Raw genomic sequence first — 21,248 nt, 5'->3', positions numbered from 1 at the left:
ATATATTTATTATTTACTAGATAGATCCTCACTTTATACTTAACTAAGTATAAAGTTACAGTAGTATTAGTATTTTTGGTTTTTATATACATCTACTGTACCTTCACCACATCAAAGTGGCCAAAACACTGCCATATAGTTGCTTGTTTTGTAAATATTTGTCATCATGTAATTTTTCCTTTTAAACAGCTACACTATTCAAAGCTATGGTGATTTTTTTTCTCATATGAGCATGCATATTTGCCTCTTATGAAAACTTCCATTTACTTCAGAAAGAATAGAAACTAGGATCCAGAAAAACAATACAGGAGTTAAGGTGCTTGCTTTGCATACATCTGGCCCCAGTTCATGTCCCTCAATATGATTCCCCGAGCATTGTCATGTCTCACTCTTGAGCACAGTTCCAGGAGTAGCCTTTGTGCACTGCTAAGTTTGGCTCAAACAACTCCCCATTTATTAAAAAAAAAAAAAAGGCACAAAAAGAATAAGAACTAAATGAGATAATATAATATTGGGACAGCCTCTGTTGAAGATAAGTGTAATTCAAATACAATTTCAAATATTTTGATTCAGAAAAATTAAGAAAGTTTACAGCTCTCTTTGTGCATAGTTAGCCATACCACTGGGATCTCACTTGGTGTTGGAGGTTAAAAGGTTTTCAAGGGGCTGGAGAGATATACAACAGGTAGGGTGCTTATCTTGGCATGTAGCCAACCCATTTTCAATCCCCAGCATCCTATATTATCCCCCAACACCACCAAGAGTAACCTCTGGCCGTTTCCAGGCGTGGCAAAAAAGAGGGGAGGGAAAATGCAGAATCAACACATAACCAGATTTGTGTCTTTAGAGATTAAAATTCAGTACATATGGGAATCTAGAGATTAAAGACAGTAGACAGATGCTCTTGGTACAAGATGATAGAGGCCATAAAGAGGGAAAGGGCCAAAAGATAATAACAACCAGTGCTGGCATGGATGTAGAGAGAAAAAGAACCCTCATTCACTGTTGTTTGGAATGCTGTCTGGTCCAACCTTTCTGGAAAACAATATGGATATTCTGGGGGGGGAAAAAAAACAGAAATTGAGCTCCCATATGATCCAGCAATACCACTACCAGGGATATACACTAGGAACACAATACAAAAAAAAAAAAAAATGCCCTCTGCATTCCTATGTTCATTGCAGCACTATTTACAAGAGCCTGAATCTGGAAAAAACTCAGATGCCTGACAACAGATGAGTCGCTAAAGAAACTGTGGTACATCTACATAATAGAATAGTAAACAGCTGCTATAAAAATATTATGTCATGAAATTTGCCTATACATAGGGGGACATGAAGACCACTATACTGAGTGAAATGCTTCTGAGGAAGGGAGACAAACACAGAATAGTCTCATGCATCTGTGGGATTTAAGAAAAGCAAAAGACGGGGCCGGTGAGGTGGCGCTAGAGGTAAGGTGTCTGTCTTGCAAGCGCTAGCCAAGGAAAGGACCACGGTTCGATCCCCCAAGCCAGGGGCGATTTCTGAGCGCATAGCCAGGAGTAACCCCTGAGCATCTAACGGGTGTGGCCCGAAAAACAAAAAAAAGAAAAAAAAAGAAAAAGACAATTATGATAATAATACCCAGAGAAAATAGATATGAGAGCTGAAAAGAGAGTGGTGAGAGCAGTTAGAGAAATAACTTTACCATCAATTGATGCTACAGTGGCAATGATAGTGAGAGAGATAAATAGAATGCCTGTCTTGAGACAGGCAGGGGCTTGGGAAGGAGCCCCTATCAAGAAACTATGAATATAAATTTAAAAGAAAGAAAAAAATAGAACAAAGCAAAAATAAATAAATAAAGGTGAGACTGCTATGGTAAGCCTCGTTTTTTTGTTTTGTTTTGTTTTGTTTTGTTTTTTTGCATAGGTACAGTAAATATTGGGAAAATTAGTAAGGAAATTTCTTTCACCTAAGAGATACAGGGTTGATCCACCCTTGAAGCATACTGTCATGGGATTGACTACAGGTATGGAGGTATGTTTTATGGGCCAGCATGTGGTCTATCCTGGAGAATGACCCATGTGCATTGGAGAAGAATGTGTATCCAGTTTTCTGGGGATGGAGTGCCTATATATATACACACATATTATATATATACTAAGCCACTTTCCTTCATTTCTTTTTTTTAGAGCTAGTATATTCTTTTTGGGTTTCAGCCTGGTTGACCTATCAAAGGGTGATAGGGCAGTATTGAGGTGTCCCACTATTATTGTGCTGCTATTGTTGTCTTCTTTCAAATTTGTCAACAACTGTCTTAAATATTTTGCTGGTCCTTCATTGGGTGGGTATATGTTTGGGAGTGTGATTTCTTCCTGTTGTACATACCCCTTGATTATTACAAAATGTCCATCTTTATCTCATAACTTTTCTGACTCTAAAATTTGTGTCACTTGATATTAATATGGCCACTCCAGCTTTTTTTAAGAGAGTTGTTGGGTTGGATGATTTTCCTCCAACCTTTGATTTTGAGTCTATATTTCTTTTTTCTGACTATTCAGATGTGTTTCTTATAGGCAGCAGAATTTTTTTTTTTTTTTTTCGATTTTGGACCACACTCAGTGACACTCCTGGCTATGTGTTCAGAAATCGTGCTTGGGGGACCATATGGGATGCCAGGGAATTGAACCTCAGTTCACACTAGGTCAGCACATGCAAGGCAAATGCTCTACCATTTGCACCACTGCATCAGCCCCAGACAGCAGAATATTTGATTCAGCTTTTTGATCCTTTTTGCCACTCTGTGTCTCTTAACTGGTGTATTTGTTCATTGACATAGAGAGAGATCATTGTCATAGGATTTACTATCTTTGTGTAGAAGTTTGGTATATCTGTTGGTCTGTCTTATCTTACAGTAGACCTTTCAGTTATTCTTTTAAGGCTGATTTTGAGTCTGTGAGGTTTCTGAGCTGTTGTTTATCCATGAAGCTGTGTATACTTCCTTCAAACCTGAAAGTGAGTCTCACTGGGTGCAGTTTTCTAGGTGAGCATTCATTTCGTTAAGTTTTGTCACTATATCCCACCACTGCCTTCTGCCTTGAGAGTTTCTTGTGACAGGTCTGCGGTAAATCTTAAAGATGCTTTATTGAATATAATTTTCCTTTTTGATCTTGCTGCTTTCAGTATTCTATCTATCTGTGGGATTCATCATTGTGACTGGGATGTGTCTTGGGGTGCTTTTCTTCAGGTCTCTTTTAGCTGGTACTCTTCAGACATGTAGTACTACTGTTCAGACTCTTCAAACCAGGTCTACCCTTATGGTGCCATGGGAGCCCCCAGACCCAAATGCTTTGTATTTGGGGTTTCTGCAGCTACATCTAGTCGTGGTGGGGAATTGTGAACAGACCTTGTAGTCCCTTGCATGTATCATAGCCCCTGTCACTATCTCCCTGGGGCCATAAATCTTAAGATGACATGGCATCACCAATAAACTTCAACAAATAGAAGCCATGTACAGAGCTTAATGAACTACTTTAAGATGAAGTATTCTTGCCCTCAATTTTGACTTCTCAGTTTTCAGTAGGGATCACTCATGGCTCAGGGGCCACCCAGCAATGCTTAGGAGAGGCCTGAGATTGAATTCAAGGCCTTGTTTGTGCTAGACATGTGCTGTCCCACTTCAGCTTTTTAAACTCATTTACAATGTCAACACAGTCCTTGGATATACTCAGTGAAGCGTTTGGTTGTTACAAAGTCCTTTTTGTCAATATTAGTTATGTAGAAGACAAAATAGTAAGGCCTCTTTCATTACAGCAGCTTTTTTTAAATACTCCTCCATCTCATTTTGTCAAGTGCATATAGAATTTCTGCTCTTATTTTTCAAATGAAAATAAGCAAATAAGTGTTCATATGCATCTCTTACAAGCAAATCTGATTGTTTCTCTTAGATCCATTCTTTTTCAAGTAAACTCTCATCTGGTGAGTTCTAACCTTGGCTCCCAACTTTTTTTCTGATCTAGACCTCATCACCTTATCTTTCTAGCTTCCTTTTCTATTGTTTTAGCTAAAATAAATTATCTAAAGTTTATGTAGTAAGACTCTTTGTATGGTTTTGCACCACCTATGCTAATGCTGCTGCTGTCTTGCTTATTAGTTCCCTGTTTATTTCTAGACAGTTAACTCAAGCAAAGATAGCTTCCTATGAAATATCTCCCAGGGTTCTGGAGATATAGTACAGAGTTTAAGGCACTTTCCTTGCAGGAAGCCAACCCATATTTATCTCCAATGCCCCAGAGCCCTGACAGATGTGATACAGAAGAAAGAATAAAAGAAATGTCTTCTGGGGGCTTCCAGCAGTCATATATAACATTTCTGTTATATCTGGTTATACTTCTTGTTGTACTGAGAACATTGTCATTTTTAGTTATGTTTGTTTATCTACATTTTCCACTGGCCTGGAGTCCACACATTGATTTATTCAGTAGATATTTACTGAATTCTTACTATGTCCCATGAACTAGAAAATTTGTGCTAAACAATTTCTTGCTCTCATGGGGTTCTGCCTGTCCTCTCTGGATTTCTTTTGTTAATCCATATTGACTGAGTGAATAAATGGTTTGATGGTAGAATAGGAAATAATTAAATAATGTACACACACACCAAAAATATAGCCATAAGTAGTAGTTTTTCTGTAAGGCAGGTGTCAGTGGCATGAGCATTATGTGCTGTTTTTCCTCTACATGTGAGTTATTGGCAAATTGGAGATAGGATCTTTCCAACAGCTTTGTTTTGCTTTGCACCTTTTATAAACTTAGTTTCTTAACATTGGGATTTATGTTTCACACTGGCATTTCTTGGAAACTTAAAGGCTATAAACTACTTATTCTTCAGCTTTTCTTTACCTGCTCACTAAGAAATTTAGGGCTTTCCATGAATCTTGTAACAGTGAATAATAAATTGCTTTTGGGGGCATGGATCATTTCTTCCAGGTTTAGTTTTTTTTATTTTTGTTGGCTTTTATAATAATTTTTTATTAAATATATTTTTATTTAAGTAACATGATCATATTTGGGTTACAGTCATAACCAGAACACCCCCTTCACCAGTGCAACATTACCCCCTCCCCCCTTCCCATCCCCTGCCTGTATTCGAGACAGGCATTCTACTACAGTAATTTGTTTTTAAGTTCAGTAAGTTGTATTTTTTTCCTTAAAGGATAAGAGTAAAAAAAATATATAAAGGTGTGATAGTGGCAATCACCAATGTTTGCATAGGTCCAGAAAAATGGAGAAAATGGGAAAAAAAATCCTTGACCTGATTACAAAAAGGCCTCATCCCAGAAGTTTATTGGCATAAGACAGACACTGGGTTCCAGGCATACCAGTCTATCCAACTCCAGTCATTCTCAAAGTCCCGGTGAAACTTTTTCATACTTTAGCTATTGTTGGTATCAGACTCTTATATTTAAAGACTCTGGATTCTGTGCATCTCTTTCATTGATGTCAGGCTGATGGGGAGCATCCTCTAGTTTCAGCATATCATTAAATGCGGAGTGATCTGCCCTGCATGCAGACTGTTGCTGAGTTGCCTGGGTGTTGGGAGCACTCTTTGGAGTAAGTCGCCAAAGCAGTGGTAGGTCTTCTCTGGTAGAGGCTTGGATCCTGGTAATGTTAAAGACAATTGTGGTTGTTTCCATAGGTGGTATCCATTGTTCAGGTGTGTGTGGGTGATGCCCATTCTTCTGAGGCCTGAGCCAAATCATTATGCCAATGTTCAGGGTAAAAGGCCTAATTACATTACCAAATTTGTGTTCCCATCTCTATTAGATAAGAACTTGTTTGCATATGTATTATTTTCCCATTTTAATGTGCCTATGCAAAAGAGAAACAATGCCACAAGATATTGTTGATGCATCTGGGGGCCGATGAATAAAGTCCAACATTTCCTATAACTTGGTATAAATGTGAAATCTATACAGAGTTACTCTTATACCAGTATTGCTTATAAGACAGATCTCACAGGGGGAAAATCAAACAATCAAATAACTAATCTAGTGGGCAAAATTGTCACTATATGAGGATATTCAAAAAGAGTTATAGATGTTAAGGGAATACATCTGAGATATACAAAAGAGATACATGTGACCCTTTTATGTTTTAAAAAGAAATAAAAGAAAGAAAACAAGGGTATTTGAAGACAACAGGTGATAGTTGAGTTTGAGATGTGTTTTGCGGCATTACGGAACCCTATATTGTCCTTGAACTAGGGGTTTTGCTGCAGCTGATTCCGGTATCATGCAACAGTCCATAGTTTGATGGGGGCATGAGGGGCCACCAAGCATGGGTCAACAGGCGTGTTGGTAGAGGCATGAGCTGGGGACCGAGAGGGTGTCTTTTAATGAGGAGCTGGATGGTGGTGTTGGGGCAGAAGATCAGTCTTGGTGTCTATCCAATTAGGAACTGAGGATAAGGAGGGTTGAATAAGGGGAAGATAATGGTTCAGGGTTTGGGTATGAGGAGGTAGGAGAGACACAGGGGTGAGGGGAGAGGCAATACATAAAAGACTAGACAATAAAGGTCAATTTGAGTGTTTTATCAAAATTTGGGCATACTGATTCTGTTCCTAGGAACAGTCTAGGATCAGAAACGTTTTTGGATAACAATAGTATTACTAGCAAAAAAAACAGGGGGTCCAATATACATAGGGGAGGGGTTTCCCTCCTCCGCCCGCCCCCCAGGGCCCGAGTTGCCAGGGCCGGCCATGAAGACCCGCCTGGCGTTGCGGGGGTCCCAGTCTCCTGGACCAAGTGTTCAGTCCAGGAGATCTGTGGCCCGCTGTCTGACCAGCGACCCTGACATACCAGAAAAAAAAGAGGGATGGCTTTCCTATAGTCTAGCCTAGTTTTAAATTTCTTATAAAAATAAATAATAATTGAAGGGCCAGAGGATAGCATAGCGGTAAGGCTTTTGCCTTGCACACAGCCAACACAGGGCGGACCCTCGTTCGAATTCTAGCATCCCATATGGTCCCCTGAGCCTGCCAGGAGCGACTTCTGAGCACAGAGCCAAGAGTAACTCCTGAGCGCTGCTGGGTGTGGCCTAAAAACCAAAAATTAAATAAGTAAATAAATATTTGGGACCAGAGCAATAATACAGTGATAATACAGTGCTTGCCTTGCACAGGTTTGATCCCTGGTATTTCATGCCCCCTCACCCCAAACCTGCCAGGAGTGAATCCTGCATGCAGACCAGGAGTAACCCTGAGCACTTCTGAGTGTAGCCCAAAAACTGAGGGGGAAGGTTAAAAATAATAATTTCTAATATAAGTTCAACAAATAAAGTAGTTGATCTGAGGGTATTGTCTTTATTCTAGTACCTTGCTGTTTTTAATGACTACTGTTCTATAATAAGTTTAAGGTTGGGGAAAGTCATGCTTTCCATCTATTTTTTCCAAGGATTGCTTTAGCTATTTGTGGACATGTATTATTGCAAATGAATTCCAATAGTGTTTGACTTCGTTCTTTGAAAAATGTCATGGGTACTCATAGGAATTGCATTGAACGCTGTTTTGAGAAGTATTGCCATTTTAATTATGTTGATCCTCCCAATCTATGAGCAAGGTATATATCTCCATTTCCTTGTCTTCTTTCATTTCTTGAAATAGTGTTTTATAGTTTTTCCTTAATTGAATTGATTCTGAAGTACTTGATTTTCTGAGGCACAATTGTGAATAGGATTGTTTTTTAGTGTCTCTTTCTTTACTTATGTATGGAAAAATCATACATTCTTCAAATTATTTTTAGCCACTTCTTTACTATATAAATTTATTATTTCTAGAAGCTTTTTGGTTAAGTCTTTGGGATTTTCTAAATCCAGCATCATGTCATCTGCAAACAGTGAGAACTTGACTTCTTCCTTTCCTATCTGGATGCCCTTGATGTCTTTTTAATTGCCATATTGCTATGGCAAGCACTTCTGTTCTATACAAGTACTATATTGTATTAAGAATGATGCAAGGAGGCAACCTTGCCTTGTGCCAGATTATTAGTGAAAGAAGGTTTTTAATTTTTCCCCATTGAGTATAATGTTTGCCATGAGCTTATAGTAAAAGACCTTGATTATATTGTTTCCTTTAATTCTCATCTTGTTGAGAGTTTTAATTGTGAATGGGTTCTGGGCCTTGTTAAATGCTTTCTCTGCATCTGTTGATATGATCATATGATTTGTGGTTTTTCTTTTGTTAATATAGTGTATTGATTGATGTGTGTGTATTAAACCATCCTTGCATCTGTGGAATGAATCCTACTTGGTCATGATGTATGACCTTCTTGATGAGCAGAAGCCCCCTCGGTAAGCCACATCTACGGGCCTCACCTCTGACCTGTGGAAGCACCCCTGAGTGCATTTATTCTGGCAGATCGGGTTACAACACTGCATGTTGCTGGGGAAGCCACCAGTTCTACTCTACTCCCTCAGATTCCCCAAAAGTTCTATAATAGTAAAAGCTTTACTCTAGTCTCCAACACTTTTCTTTTCAATATTCCTCTCTGCTTTCTTCCTTACTCATTTTATTTATATTTAATAAGTAAGAGAATGTATTTAATAAAGGAATCACATGATAGATATAGACATTATACAGATGCATGTTTCTCTGTAACAATATGCTACAGCTCTAAGTACAAAAGAGATCCTAGCTCATTTTTTAATAACTACAGACCATTTTATTATCCCCCTGCTGATGCACCTTTAGATTATATTTGGCGTTTTTGTTATGGAAACTAATATTGAAGTCTTGTGTAAATCTTTAAGTATGTGTTTAAGTGTATCTGGAGGGTAGAATTCACTACAACCAGTAGAGTAGACAGTATACTTTGGCAACTCCTTTCAAATTGTTCTCCAGTGAAAAGATGTTTAATTTATCTTAGTTCTGGGGATTATCATTAAAATTAGATCTCAACCTTACCACGCTGATACCAAAAAAAAAAAACTATCTTTATAACTGTTTAAATGCCTGCTAAGGTTCAAATTTTTCTCATTACAGTTGGAAAAATACTTCTTTTTTTGGAAGTTAAAACTAGTTCTATTTGGAAATACTGAAGAAGGGGAGGGAGAGGATAAGAGTAAAGTAGCATGCTCAAAGAAGAGTCCAGGCTTCCCCAATGGCAGAGAGCCACAGTACATGTCCCAGAGGTAAAGTAGGAAAGTACACATCTCAAGAGGAGAGATGCAGGTGTGTTACCTGCATAAATACTTGCCTTAAAACTCAAACCTGAAAAGTTAAAAGAAACTTTAATTACTTAAGCATGCAGAAAACTTTTTGAACACTGCATGTTAATTTCCCTGCTATATTTTTCTTGATTCTTACTTTTTCTGCCCCTGCTTATATCCCCATCCAATAGCTTCCTGCTTCTTGTCTTTCATTTATCTCCCTGAACTCAAGCAACAGACCTGTCTTGTTTTCATTTATCCCCCACTGAATGATGATTTTGTTTGAGAATATTAACATAACTGGTCATTCAGCTAACACTAAGCCTTTTACCTTCATCAGTAAATTAGGAAGTGCAGATGGGTCTTTTAGAGTTTCAAATATCTTGGCCAGTTCCCTGGTATTTTGCGTCTGTATTTGATATTACTATATTACTGATTTAAACCTTTTTGAATTCTGGATAGAGTGGTTCAAGTGATAGTTTATATTTTTAGCTTTGGGAAAAGTGAGTGGGGGAGGCAGGCCTTTGCAAGGGGGTATACTATTGTGTGTATAGTAATGAGAACATATAATCCCGAATAATTTATTAGAGACTCAAAATGTTTTCAAATTACAGGTGGTTTTATCCAACAAGAACACTTCCATATTCTTTATCTTTTTTTTTCATATTTAACATTACCTTTTGCTGATTTTTCTCTATTCCTTATAGGTTTCTTCTTACTCCCAGCTCTAAATACTCATGCCAACATAAGGGAAACTGGGTGTCAGGAAAGCAATTAAATTAGAGAATGGTAGGAAGAATAGATTCTGAAATATCTAGAAACCTAAATTAGTTTTGAGGTGATAAATTTTGAGGGTTTTTATTAAATGCTGATCCTTTGTGGACAGAAAACTTCATAGGAGTCTACAATTAGGATGAGGACTCAGGCTCAGAACTGTGTATGTTCCACCCCTTATTCAATATTGTGCAAGTGACTCACTCTCTTTATCATTCAGTTTCTTCATGGATCAGCTCCTTCATATGTATTTGTGGTAAGTATGTCAAAGTTTTAGGATTTGGTAACTCAGTGAGTGTTCATTATCATAAGCATCAATCAGTATTAGTGTAATAAAGCTCTATGTTATTTTTTATATTCCCAGATTTGGAGGAAAAAATAGATTGTCTTACCTATCACTGGCTCTCACAAACAGTTGCTGGCTGGTTGTGTTCAGCTATGGCTGACATGCTAACCTGACATGCTGAAGTTAGAAGGGGCATGAGTAAAGCAGTTGGCCAGATAACCAAACTTCTTCCTAAAAGCATATCAAAGATTCTGGAGTCCCACTGCTTTTCTGCATTTTATCAATGAAATAGCTACTTGAAAACAAGGGAAGATAGGTAGAAAGTATTTTTTGGCAAGGAGAGAGAATAAATATGACAAATCAATATGAAATATGACAAAATATATCAAAAAAGTTCTATAAGATGACTCTTGGGAAACTGGTATGAAATGTGATTTTTAGGTCAATGCTGAAATAACACTCTTTCGGGTTAGAACAATGTCACCCCCATCTAGCCCCACACTCCCTCACACGCACATACATTTTTTTCAATAAGGGCAAACTTCCATGAGTCCCTTCTTCTCCAGCTTTGAGAGAGGAAGTAGTGCTGGTATTTTCTGCTGACTCCAGATTCTTCTTCCCTTTCAGCTGACCCTCTGGTAGGCAGCATTGCCACCCAGTACATGACCAACAGAGCGGAGCACGATCGGATGGCCAGACAGTGGACCAAGCGATATGCCACATAGGCGCCTGCTGCCTGCCGCCCTGCCGGACCTGTGCAAGCACATTCACCAAGTGCATCAATAGCCCTGCCCACCCCTCTGGACCTCGGTTTTTATTTTCTTATTTTTATTAAATTTTGAACCATTTTGTGATGGTATGACATCGCTGCCCAACTTTTCCCCTCTCTCCTCCTTCCCCCTCCTGTTTTACTCCCTTTTGATTTCTGTTAACTTGAAATATTTGGGGGTTCTTTTCCCATCGCAGTATAAGTGGGAACTTTTTTGTTTTCAGTGCAAAAATGTTGGATCCGTAATAGTAAGAGCTTTCTTTACAAAGCCTTGTATTACTGTGTGGTTTTGGTTTTTTTTGTTCTTTGTTTTGATTATTTTTTCTTTTGTGTGATCTTTGGGAAAACACAAGTTCTGAATTATATCTCATTTCTACTTAAATGTAGTGTTTAGGATTAAGTTTTTGTACTGAAGTCTTTATTGGTGGGTGCATGCTACTGGGAACAAGTTTTTGTACAAAAGCTTCAATCAGAATCACTGTGCATTACTGACTCTGTTTATCACTAGTCTTCTGTCCCCCTTACAGAAGACTGTTGGGTTGAACAAAATAATATGTATTTTGATTTACTTAAAGTGCTTGTAAATTTCTTAGGGACCTGCCACTTTTGACTGTGGATCAGTTGATGTACACTTGTATTATTAAAGCACTCAATAAATCACTGTGGCTGATAAATGCACTTGTGGTAACCCAGTATTCACTCTGTATCCTGATGGCTTGATGACCACTACCTAAAACAAAGTTTATCTAATTTAATTATAGGTTCAAATATGTTTTCTAATCTCAGACCTCTAATATTTCTCACATTGAGTTGCTTATCATGTATCATTGCTCCAACGACCAATAGCCTGATAATTTTATGGTTGTTTCAAATCACTGTCATTTCACACACACACACACACACACACACACACACACACACATATATATATATGACCCCAGCAGTAACCTTTTGCTGAAAGTGAAATCTGAGCAACATCAACATTATATTAAAGTGTTTCACCACTTTTGAATTCTCTCTTCCCATTTAAAACTGTTCCAGTGATTGCCCTTGAGTTCTATTTTTGCTTTATTTTCTAAAAAACATTTCATGGGAGCGGTCAATTCAGCTGTCTAAGTAATGGCCAACACTTTAAGGGATGGGTGTGTGTGTGCGTGTGTGTGTACACATATATATGTATGTATGTATGTATGTATGTATGTATGTATGTATATACATATCCTTGGCCTTTAGGCCTATTTTAGGTCTGCAGCTATATGAAACATAAAACTTTGTCTGTGGTTCAATTTGAAAACCACTGAATTTGCTGATTAATATTCAGCCTCCTTTATGTTCCAAAGCATATTGGAAACTCCTGCCTTCCAATAATCCTCACTGTTACAAGTTTATCATACATCTTGGTCTCATATAAGATGCATCTTTACAGCTGTAAGTATAGTACTGTAAATTTGCTGCTGTAAATATAGTAGAATATACAAATGTAATTTACATCTTTCTAAATATTTCTGGCTCAAATTTTAAATCAAGCTATAGTATCTAGGATTATTTCAAAACTACCCCCTTTTGGAAATCTTACACATAAAAAAGAGCTCTTATCTACTAGAGATAGGAACTCATAGTTGTTTACAATACAGGGATAACTCCTACCTTGAAAATATGTCATGTGGAATCAACTTAGACCTCAGGAGATTAGATCCCATCCGTCCAGCCTTGAACCCTGGATCCCAGTCACAGAAACGGCACAGTTCTTCACAACAGCTGCAGGAAACAAACCCCATCCGGGACAACCTTAATACTGCTGGAACACCAACGAGTGCCAGCTCTAATACGATATCCTGACAATGAGGAAAATGGGAACAACTTGACCTAAGAGCAGGTTATCCTACCTTACCAGCCATCGATAAGACAAAATCAGAAGACTTGTCACCCGCTGGTAGGTCCAAAAACCAAGATCGCGATTTACAGATGACTGGCTGCTAGAACCATGACCAGACTGTATATATCTTGGGACCAATAAAAAAGCCCTAGTCTAGGGTTTGAGCTACGACCTGCACAACAACCATGATCCCCAGTTCCAAAGGTCTGGCAGAGACAACTGTAACGGAATGGGGCTTCTGGAAACACAAGGAAAGGCTTTATGATAGGTGCCATCCCAGGTTTAATGCCAAGACCAAGACCACCAACCACAGAAGATGGATTAAAATGACACTGAGGGAACAGAACTTCTACAACCACAAAGACTGACTTCATCATAAGTCCCACCCCTGTAACTGTGCAGATACTGAGATCTCTAGATACAGAGGTCTGACTGTATCACCCAGGACGGAGCAGAAGTCTCCCAAACACCACAAATGCACCACCGGGAGAGTAAAGGGTCATGAACAGAGTCTATAGTTGATCCCATGACAATATATCCCAAGGGCGGAGAAACCCCATATTTCTTAGGCCATGTGAATCCCTTTTCGAATGACCCCAATATTTACTGTGCCTGGGCAGGAGGGGAAAAAAAACATTGTTTATTTTTCATATATTATTTTTATCTTCATGTACTATTATTATTATTATTATTTACCTATCTATTTTTGGTTGATTTCTTTGTTTTGGTGTGGTTATTGAAGTTGTTGCCCCCCACTTATACTTATCTTTTTTTCTCTTCTTTTTTTTTTTCTGGTTTTTGGGTAACACCCGGCAGTGCTCAGGGGTTATTCTTGGCTCCAGGCTCAGAGATTGCTCCTGGCAACACGAGGGACCATATGGGGTGCCGGGATTCGAACCGATGACCTCCTGCATGAAAGGCAAACGCCTTACCTCCATGCTATCTCTCCAGCCCCTTCTTTTCTCTCTTTATGTGCTCTGCCATGTTGTGGTGCTTAGCGTTATTGTTGGAATCCTTAATAGATATTTGACACTTCTTTTTGTAGTGGTGGAGTGTTTCACCTTCTTTTTCTCCCTCGTCTCTCAAACCAATGACGAGAGCCTCTAGAAGAATTCCGCTTATTTTTGGCGTATTAGACTTTTACCCCAGTTTATTACTTTTCTCCTCTTCAAACAAAACCACATAACTTGAACTACCTAGTCCTGCCTCCCAATTAGAGGGGGAAATAAGGGAGGCATCAGGACCAAACAGGTGCAAGACTACTAAGTAATAGGATAGGTACAGAGGGGACCACATATTCTAGCAGCCCTGGGGGTTAGGGAAGAGGATATGGGAGGTAGGACAAAAACGGAGGAGTAGGGAGGACAAACCGGTGATGGGAATCCCCCCAGATTTTATGTAAATATGTACCTAAAATATTATTGTCAACAATATGTAAGCCACTATGATCAAAATAAAAATTACCTTTTGTTTTTCTGTTTTTTATGGGGTCTTGTCTGGTGGTACACAAGGGCAGTTCTGCCCAGTGGTTACTCCCAGTGGTGCTTGGGACCCATGCACTGCCCAATGTCTAGCCTGAGACTCCAACATGCACTCCAGCCCCTTGAGCTATCTCTCCCTTTTTCTCTTAGTAACAACCTTACATTCATTTTATTGGAACACTATTTGATTGCTATTGCAACTACTCCCAAATTGTAGTTGTAACAGAAAGATCATGTGATACATATGAACAATCATAACTATATTTCAATAAAACTTTATTAGTACATTAAGTGATCACATTTTGCCATGGCATTATAGTTTGTTATCAATTCCTAAGATAAACTACCATAGACTGGTGAGGAGTTGGATAATGTGCTTAACATCTCTTTTCATTTAGAAGCCACACCCAACAGTACTCAAGCTATTCCTGGCTTCATGCTCAGGAACGGAGGTGTTCATGTACAATATATGGTGCCAGAGGTTCTAACCAGGGTCAAGTACATATGTATAAAGCAAGAGCCTTCACTGAACTGTATTCTCTAGTCTTAACATCTCTTCCTTTAAAATAAAAATAATTGATATAAGCTTAATTTCTAGAAATTTCCCAAGGTGTTTTGTTTTCTGCCATAGGGTTTTGACTTTTAATTTTCTAGATTTATATTTTCAATATAAAAGCACAAAACTATGTCAATATGCACCTTTGCTGAGCTATCATTTTTTTAACTTTTAAATCATTAAATAAACCAGATCTGTGATATCAGTGCTGATTTTTATAGACAATATTTATTTTGTGTGATATTTGAGCCATGCCCTATGATAGTCTGTGCTCAGGGATTATTTCTGGTGATATTCAGGAGACCATATATGGTGTTGGAGATCAAATCAGGGTAAAGCAGATGTATGGCAGTGACCTTAACCCTTGTATTATCTCTCTGACAGTGTTTAAATTCAGATTACCTTATTTCAAGAAACATCAGCTCTATAGGCACTCATTTTAAATAATATATTTATTATAGAGCTATATTTTCTATTGCATTGTATATCATTTGTAATTATGTCTTAACTTGGAACCAGACATTACAATTTTAGTAAGAAATACTATTATGAATCTATATTTCCCATGCACTCCTATTATACAAATTAATATAAAGTGTCTATAAAATATATTTCCTATTTTTATGAACTCTTAATTTTATTTTGTTTTGTTTTTTGGGTCACACTCGGCAGTACTCAGTGGTTACTCCTGCTCTGCTCAGAAACTACTGGCAGGTTCAAGAGACCATATTGAATCCAAGTCAGCTTTGTGCAAGGCAAATGCCCTATCCATTGTGCTACCACTCTGACCCTGAACTCTTAATTTTAGTGACAAACATGTACCCTTCCACAGAATGTGAAAGCCAGTGAAACGAGCAAAATTATAGTTTGCATCTTCAGTGTGGACTCCAGATAATGTGATTTTACATGTCAAACAGGTAGTCTCATTCCAGTTACATTTAAAAATATAAGATAAGATTGAGTGGAGGTGGGGGACAGGGCTTAGGGTGTCTTGAATGTTTCCAACTCATGTTCAGTCCCTAGCACTACATGGTTCCACCACATTGCTACAGAGACCCCTAAGCACTGCTATGGTGGCTTGGGTAAGCCTCAGGCCCACTCATGGAGCCACCTGACCAATTGGCCAGAAATAGTTGAGTGGCTCTCAGGCAATCTGAGCTGCTCTTGGGAGAACTCAAAAAAAATTAGGCAGAGGGAATCTCTATAAAAACTTAGAAAATTAGTTACCTAAAAATTATGGGGATAATATATCTAAAATTCAGGAATTATATTTTACCGCATAACAATAATTTCCCATACCAGTTTTTGTGGTTAGAATATTTTATTGATAAAATATTGGTAGTTCCTTGATTGTATTGAAAAAATACTTTATTTTAAATCACTCAGAAGATTGTGGCCTTAATTTGTCATAAAATTGTAAATAAGTAAAAACATTTTTCATGTGTTCTTCTACAGAATCAGTAAAGATAATAAATGCAGAAGTAGTTGGATATTTCAAATTTAGAATGTAAACCTGGAAGTTTATCCTGGAACAGTGGTTTAGCAATTGAGAAGAAAAGAAGTATTTTATTCAGAATGTAATATAATATATGAACCTAGGCCATAAATTGCTTAATAAAAACTCAGCTTAACCCTGTTTTATTTTGCAAGCTGCCTGCCTTTCTCATCTTTACCCTTTAATAAACTATTGTTGACTACCATAGTTGAATGCTTTCCATCCCCCATTCCTATGTTGAAATCCTAATCCCCAAGGTGATAATATTAGGATGTGGGGCTTGTGCGAGGTGAGTAGGTTATGGCACAGATCCCTGAAGATTTTGTTTAGTGACTGTGTAAAAGAGACCCTGAGAGCACCTTCACCCTCCCACTAGCCCCTATTAAGAGTACATAACAAGAAGTAAACATTGTAAAACCTGGAAGAGGCCTTCATACGAATTCGACCTTCCTGACCTCAGAAGCCAGAACTGTGAGTATATACAGTTATACAGAAACTTCTTAGTCTGGTTACAGCAGCCAGAATGAATTAAGGCCACTGCCTTCAGCTAACACAGTAGTAAAGTGAGATTTCTACCTCTAGCATATTCCAGAGTCCTTGCCATCAGCTACAAAGCCACATAAACCTTTCATAACTATGAAACTATGAAATTATACTGTAAAAATGGGAATAATTTAACTTTAGATAAAGGTGTGAGGCCATTTTTAATTGGTGGAAATTGTTGTCTTCAATTAGAAAAAAATGTTTAAATAAATGTACACCAACCACAGTGCCTAAAAGAAAGAGAGAAAAGAAAAGTGCCATAGAGGCAGTCAAGGGGGGGGGGGGGACAGTGGGGGTGGAGAGGGCAGAAAATGTGCACAGGTGAAAAGATGGGTGCTGGAGCATTGTATGACTGAAACTCAATCATGAACAACTTTGTAATTGTCATCTCATCTCACAATGATTTGATTAAAAACACTTTTTTTTGCACTGGTAGAGTATATGAAGTCTTGACGCTATTCCCCACCAAACAGCCCTAATGTGAGAGAGTCAGCATTAGTAATTGAGTAAACATGAGGAAACATGTCACTATGTCCAGAAACCTCCTGAAATTCTGTATCTCCGTTCTCCAGCTGAAGGGGCTGTTCATTATTATCAAGCATAACACATTTTCACTATCTAATAATTGTGCTTGCGGCATGTTCATTGTTAGTATTGAAAAGAGCTGGAATTGTACCTTTAAAAAAACTACCAGAGAATTAAAAATGCTACCAGAGGATTTTGATCTCCCATATATTTTATTACAAAGCAAGCTGTGAAAATATCTTTTCTGTATGCTTAATATGTAAAACCTCAAGCCACACAGCATACCCAGTACCTATAATAGTTGTACAACTGTCCTTAGAGGAAATCTCAGCTGAGCTGCCTTCTTATATTTTGTACCAAACCCTTTAAACTACATCAAATTTGGAATCTTTTTTAAATTAATACTGTCAAATGACAGGACCATCCATAATAGTTGTGTTTCCCTACATCTCTCCCTGACTGGCCTTGAACCTGAAATATTTCCTCTCTGCTAGGCACCTTTCACTCCTACATTCTGCCATAAATGCTGGTACTGGTACTTTGGATTAGTTTATCCAGGACTTTTCCTATTTTAAAAATAAGTAATACCATATCTCAGGAATCAGTTTCTGGCACTTGTCTTGCATGCAGGCCACCTCAGTTTGAATCACTGGGACCAAATACAGTCCCGGAGCACCACTGGGTATGACCTAAGACACACACACACACACACACACACACACACACACACACACTTTGTTCTAGAACAGTGCTTTCCTTGTTTTCCAGCTGTTCTTTGTTTTCTGTTGTTTGTTTTTTGCTTTTTGGGCCACACCCAGCAGTTCTCAAGGGTTATTCCTGGCTCTACGCTCAGAAATCGCCCCTGGTAGGCTCAGGGGACCATATGGGATGCTGGGGATCTAACACAAGTTCGTTCCGGGTCGGCACATGCAAGGCAAATGCACTACCTCTGTGCTGTCACCCCAACCCCATCCAGCTATTCTTGTTTTGATGATCACTGGTGGTGCTCGGAGCTTACTCCTGGCTTTGCAGTCAAAGATCACTCAGGAATTTAGCCAGGAGTTACTGTATGCAAAGCAAGCATCCTGCTCACTGAACTGTCTCTAGACCCAGAAATTCCTTTAGGTCTCAAACTCAATTTACCTGGAGGCCACAGGAGGCAAAGTCGGGGTGATCCTTGAGTGCAGTCAGTAGTAAGCCTTGAAAATTGGGGGGTGTGACCCAAACAACTAAAACAAAACAAAACAAAAAAAAAAAAAGATTCCTGTAGGGCAGGGCCACAAAATGTTGTACGGAGGGCAGTTTGCGGCCCGCTTTGAGACCCACAGCGGTGGTGGCGGTGGAGGAAGTGAGTATCTTGCAATTTGAGCAATTTTTACTCCTCTATGACTTTATAATCAGTCATTCACACTTATTCCATGATTCAAGAGACCTGTGAATGATTTAAACAAATGGCAGCCTTCCTTTCAATCTTCAATCTGGCATGATGCATATATTTTTCCTATAAATGAATGGTCTTTAAACTTAATTTGCATCTTAAATAATTATAATGGAGAATTTCTGAATTTTAAGAATGTTTAAATAAAGTAAGTTGATTAAAATTGATTGTTTAGAGGTAGTTCAGTTTTGGCTGATACTTCTGTAGCATTCTCAGAATGAGAGCAGGGCCATATTCTTTCTGTATGAACCACAGCAGCCAAACACACCCCCAAATGCCACATAAACATCCCAGCTCTGCAACTGAAATCAAATATGAACAGCTAAATCCTGAGATAGGACTACAGGGCTGCTGAAAGATCTGGGTCTTTTCTTGGGAAATGAATCTGGGTTATGGCCCCTATACCTAAAAACCCAGTAGCAGTACCCAGTGTCACCAACTTCCCTGCACAATAGTGATCAGGTTCCTCCACAAAGCTCCAAAAGAAAATAATCACTGCCTATATTTCTTAGGTAGTCCAGTCTGGACTGATATCTCTGGGTTTCTCAGAAAGGGAGGTGGGGGTGCAGATTTTCCCTTTTGAACTTAAGCAGCCGAATGCCAACTATATCCTCCAGCAAAAACAACCCAGCTCTGCTATTTAACTTTATCAAACTTCCAGGCCACCAAAATTGTTTTAGATCTTTAAATCCTGGACCGTATAGTCACATACTCTCACACAATACTTCAATATCTTATAGGAGTGTCAGCCCAGTAGTAACACAGGATGTCTGATGGGACAGTTTCATAATTTACCCAGTTCAATGAGCCTAAACAGTAATGAGAAGGTTTTGTTAGCAGAGAGCCTTCTGGGCAACCACAACCAAATAAATCCTTAGATACTGACTTTAGTAACACCATGGAGAGATATTACAATTATTTCAAATTTACTCGTTTTTTTTCCCCTCCCAGCCCGGCCCCTAAATTTTCCCTTGTTAATCTAAGTTTTGATAGTTTGTGCCTGAAGGAGACAGGCTATGATGGTGAGTGAGAGATTGGGAACATTGGTGAAGGGAGGCCATACCGGTGGTAAAATTGGTGTTTGAATATTTAATGTCTGAAATGACTATATTATGAACAACTTGGTAAATCAGTATTTTAGTAAAATTATGTTTTAAATATGAAATGGGGGGCAGGAGTCAAGGGGTCTCAAGAACATTGGTGGTGTTCAGGACAGAACTAAATATCCAAGCCAGAGCCAGCAACATTGAAATCATGAGATCCAAACTTTTAATAGTCAAAACTTAAAATGAGCCTGTTATGCTCAAACTGGGGGACAGGGCTGGTGGCCTGGGATGACTCTGGAAATACTGGTAAAGGGAGGTTGACACTAGTGGTGGAATTGGCCCTGAACCGTTGTATGTCTGAAACCCAACTATAAAGAACTTTTTGTAAATCACAATGATTTCAATAAAAATTCTTTAAAAACAAAAGTATCACTATTTTTAAAAGAAATTGTAATTGTGTTTTATGTAATGAACAGACAACACTTAAAAATGAAGATAATGCAAGCACTTCTTTCAGACTTACATAGCCACAAAATCAACTTCAACTGCTCCAAAACTAACTGTTTTCAGTTCTAGTTACAAAAAAAATTATCATTAGCATCTTTTGTAGCTTGTGACCTCTGACCTACCTCCTATCATTCCCTCCTCCTAATGCAGAATTTCCCTTTCATCCAACTTGTAAAAATTACATGAAAGGTCAGAGTTTAGGATGGCAATCACAACCTAGTTTATAGGAAATGTAGACCTCCCGCCTGAAAAATTGTGTGAGGCTGCACAACAAATGCTTTAATACAACTAAGCACATTGAGAAATGCTATGCAAGATTTTTCTACTTAATCCATAGCACTAGAACAGTACAAAGGAGCAGAGAGAGGTCAAATTTGCCTGGTACAGCTTGCCTCTAAAGATTACCTTGAAGTAATAAGATAACATTCTTCATTTTGTTTTTAGTCTCCAACTTGAAACTACTGACAGTAAAATAGATGAAGATGGCCACAACCATGAACTGTGGCCACATTTGTCTCCATCCTTTTTCTCTGGCAGCTGATATTTTTGTTCACTACCAAATATCACTCAAATGCTCTTGGTTTAAAATCAAAACAGCTGATAGTAATAAGGTATAGTAAGTGTACATCAAAACCATAAAAATTAACACTGTTGTAAACTATGTGATCTAAACTATAATAAAAGCAGCTTATAATCAGTTACTCAAAAGCTATGGTAAAAAAAAACTCCAGAAGTATTCATCGCTAGGAGACTATTTTAAAT

The 21,248-nt window shown here is 38.3% G+C and overlaps 1 protein-coding gene across 1 annotated transcript in view; it reads left to right on the top strand.

The window, feature by feature from the left end:
• Nucleotides 1-11,707, top strand: part of LOC125997887 (ubiquitin-conjugating enzyme E2 E2) — a 191,527-nt gene extending 179,820 nt beyond the window's left edge. Inside the window, exon 5 of the mRNA XM_049766073.1 lies at nucleotides 10,878-11,707. Coding sequence (XP_049622030.1) covers nucleotides 10,878-10,975 — 98 coding nt within the window. The 3' untranslated portion in view covers nucleotides 10,976-11,707. The remainder of the gene's footprint in view (nucleotides 1-10,877) is intronic.
• Nucleotides 11,708-21,248: the final 9,541 nt, after the last annotated feature.

Source organism: Suncus etruscus, chromosome 20 (genome assembly GCF_024139225.1).
Source record: "Suncus etruscus isolate mSunEtr1 chromosome 20, mSunEtr1.pri.cur, whole genome shotgun sequence".
In the NCBI taxonomy this organism is placed as follows: domain Eukaryota; kingdom Metazoa; phylum Chordata; class Mammalia; order Eulipotyphla; family Soricidae; genus Suncus; species Suncus etruscus.
Note: the sequence above shows the minus strand (reverse complement) of the source record. Positions and strands in the feature narration are given on the sequence as shown.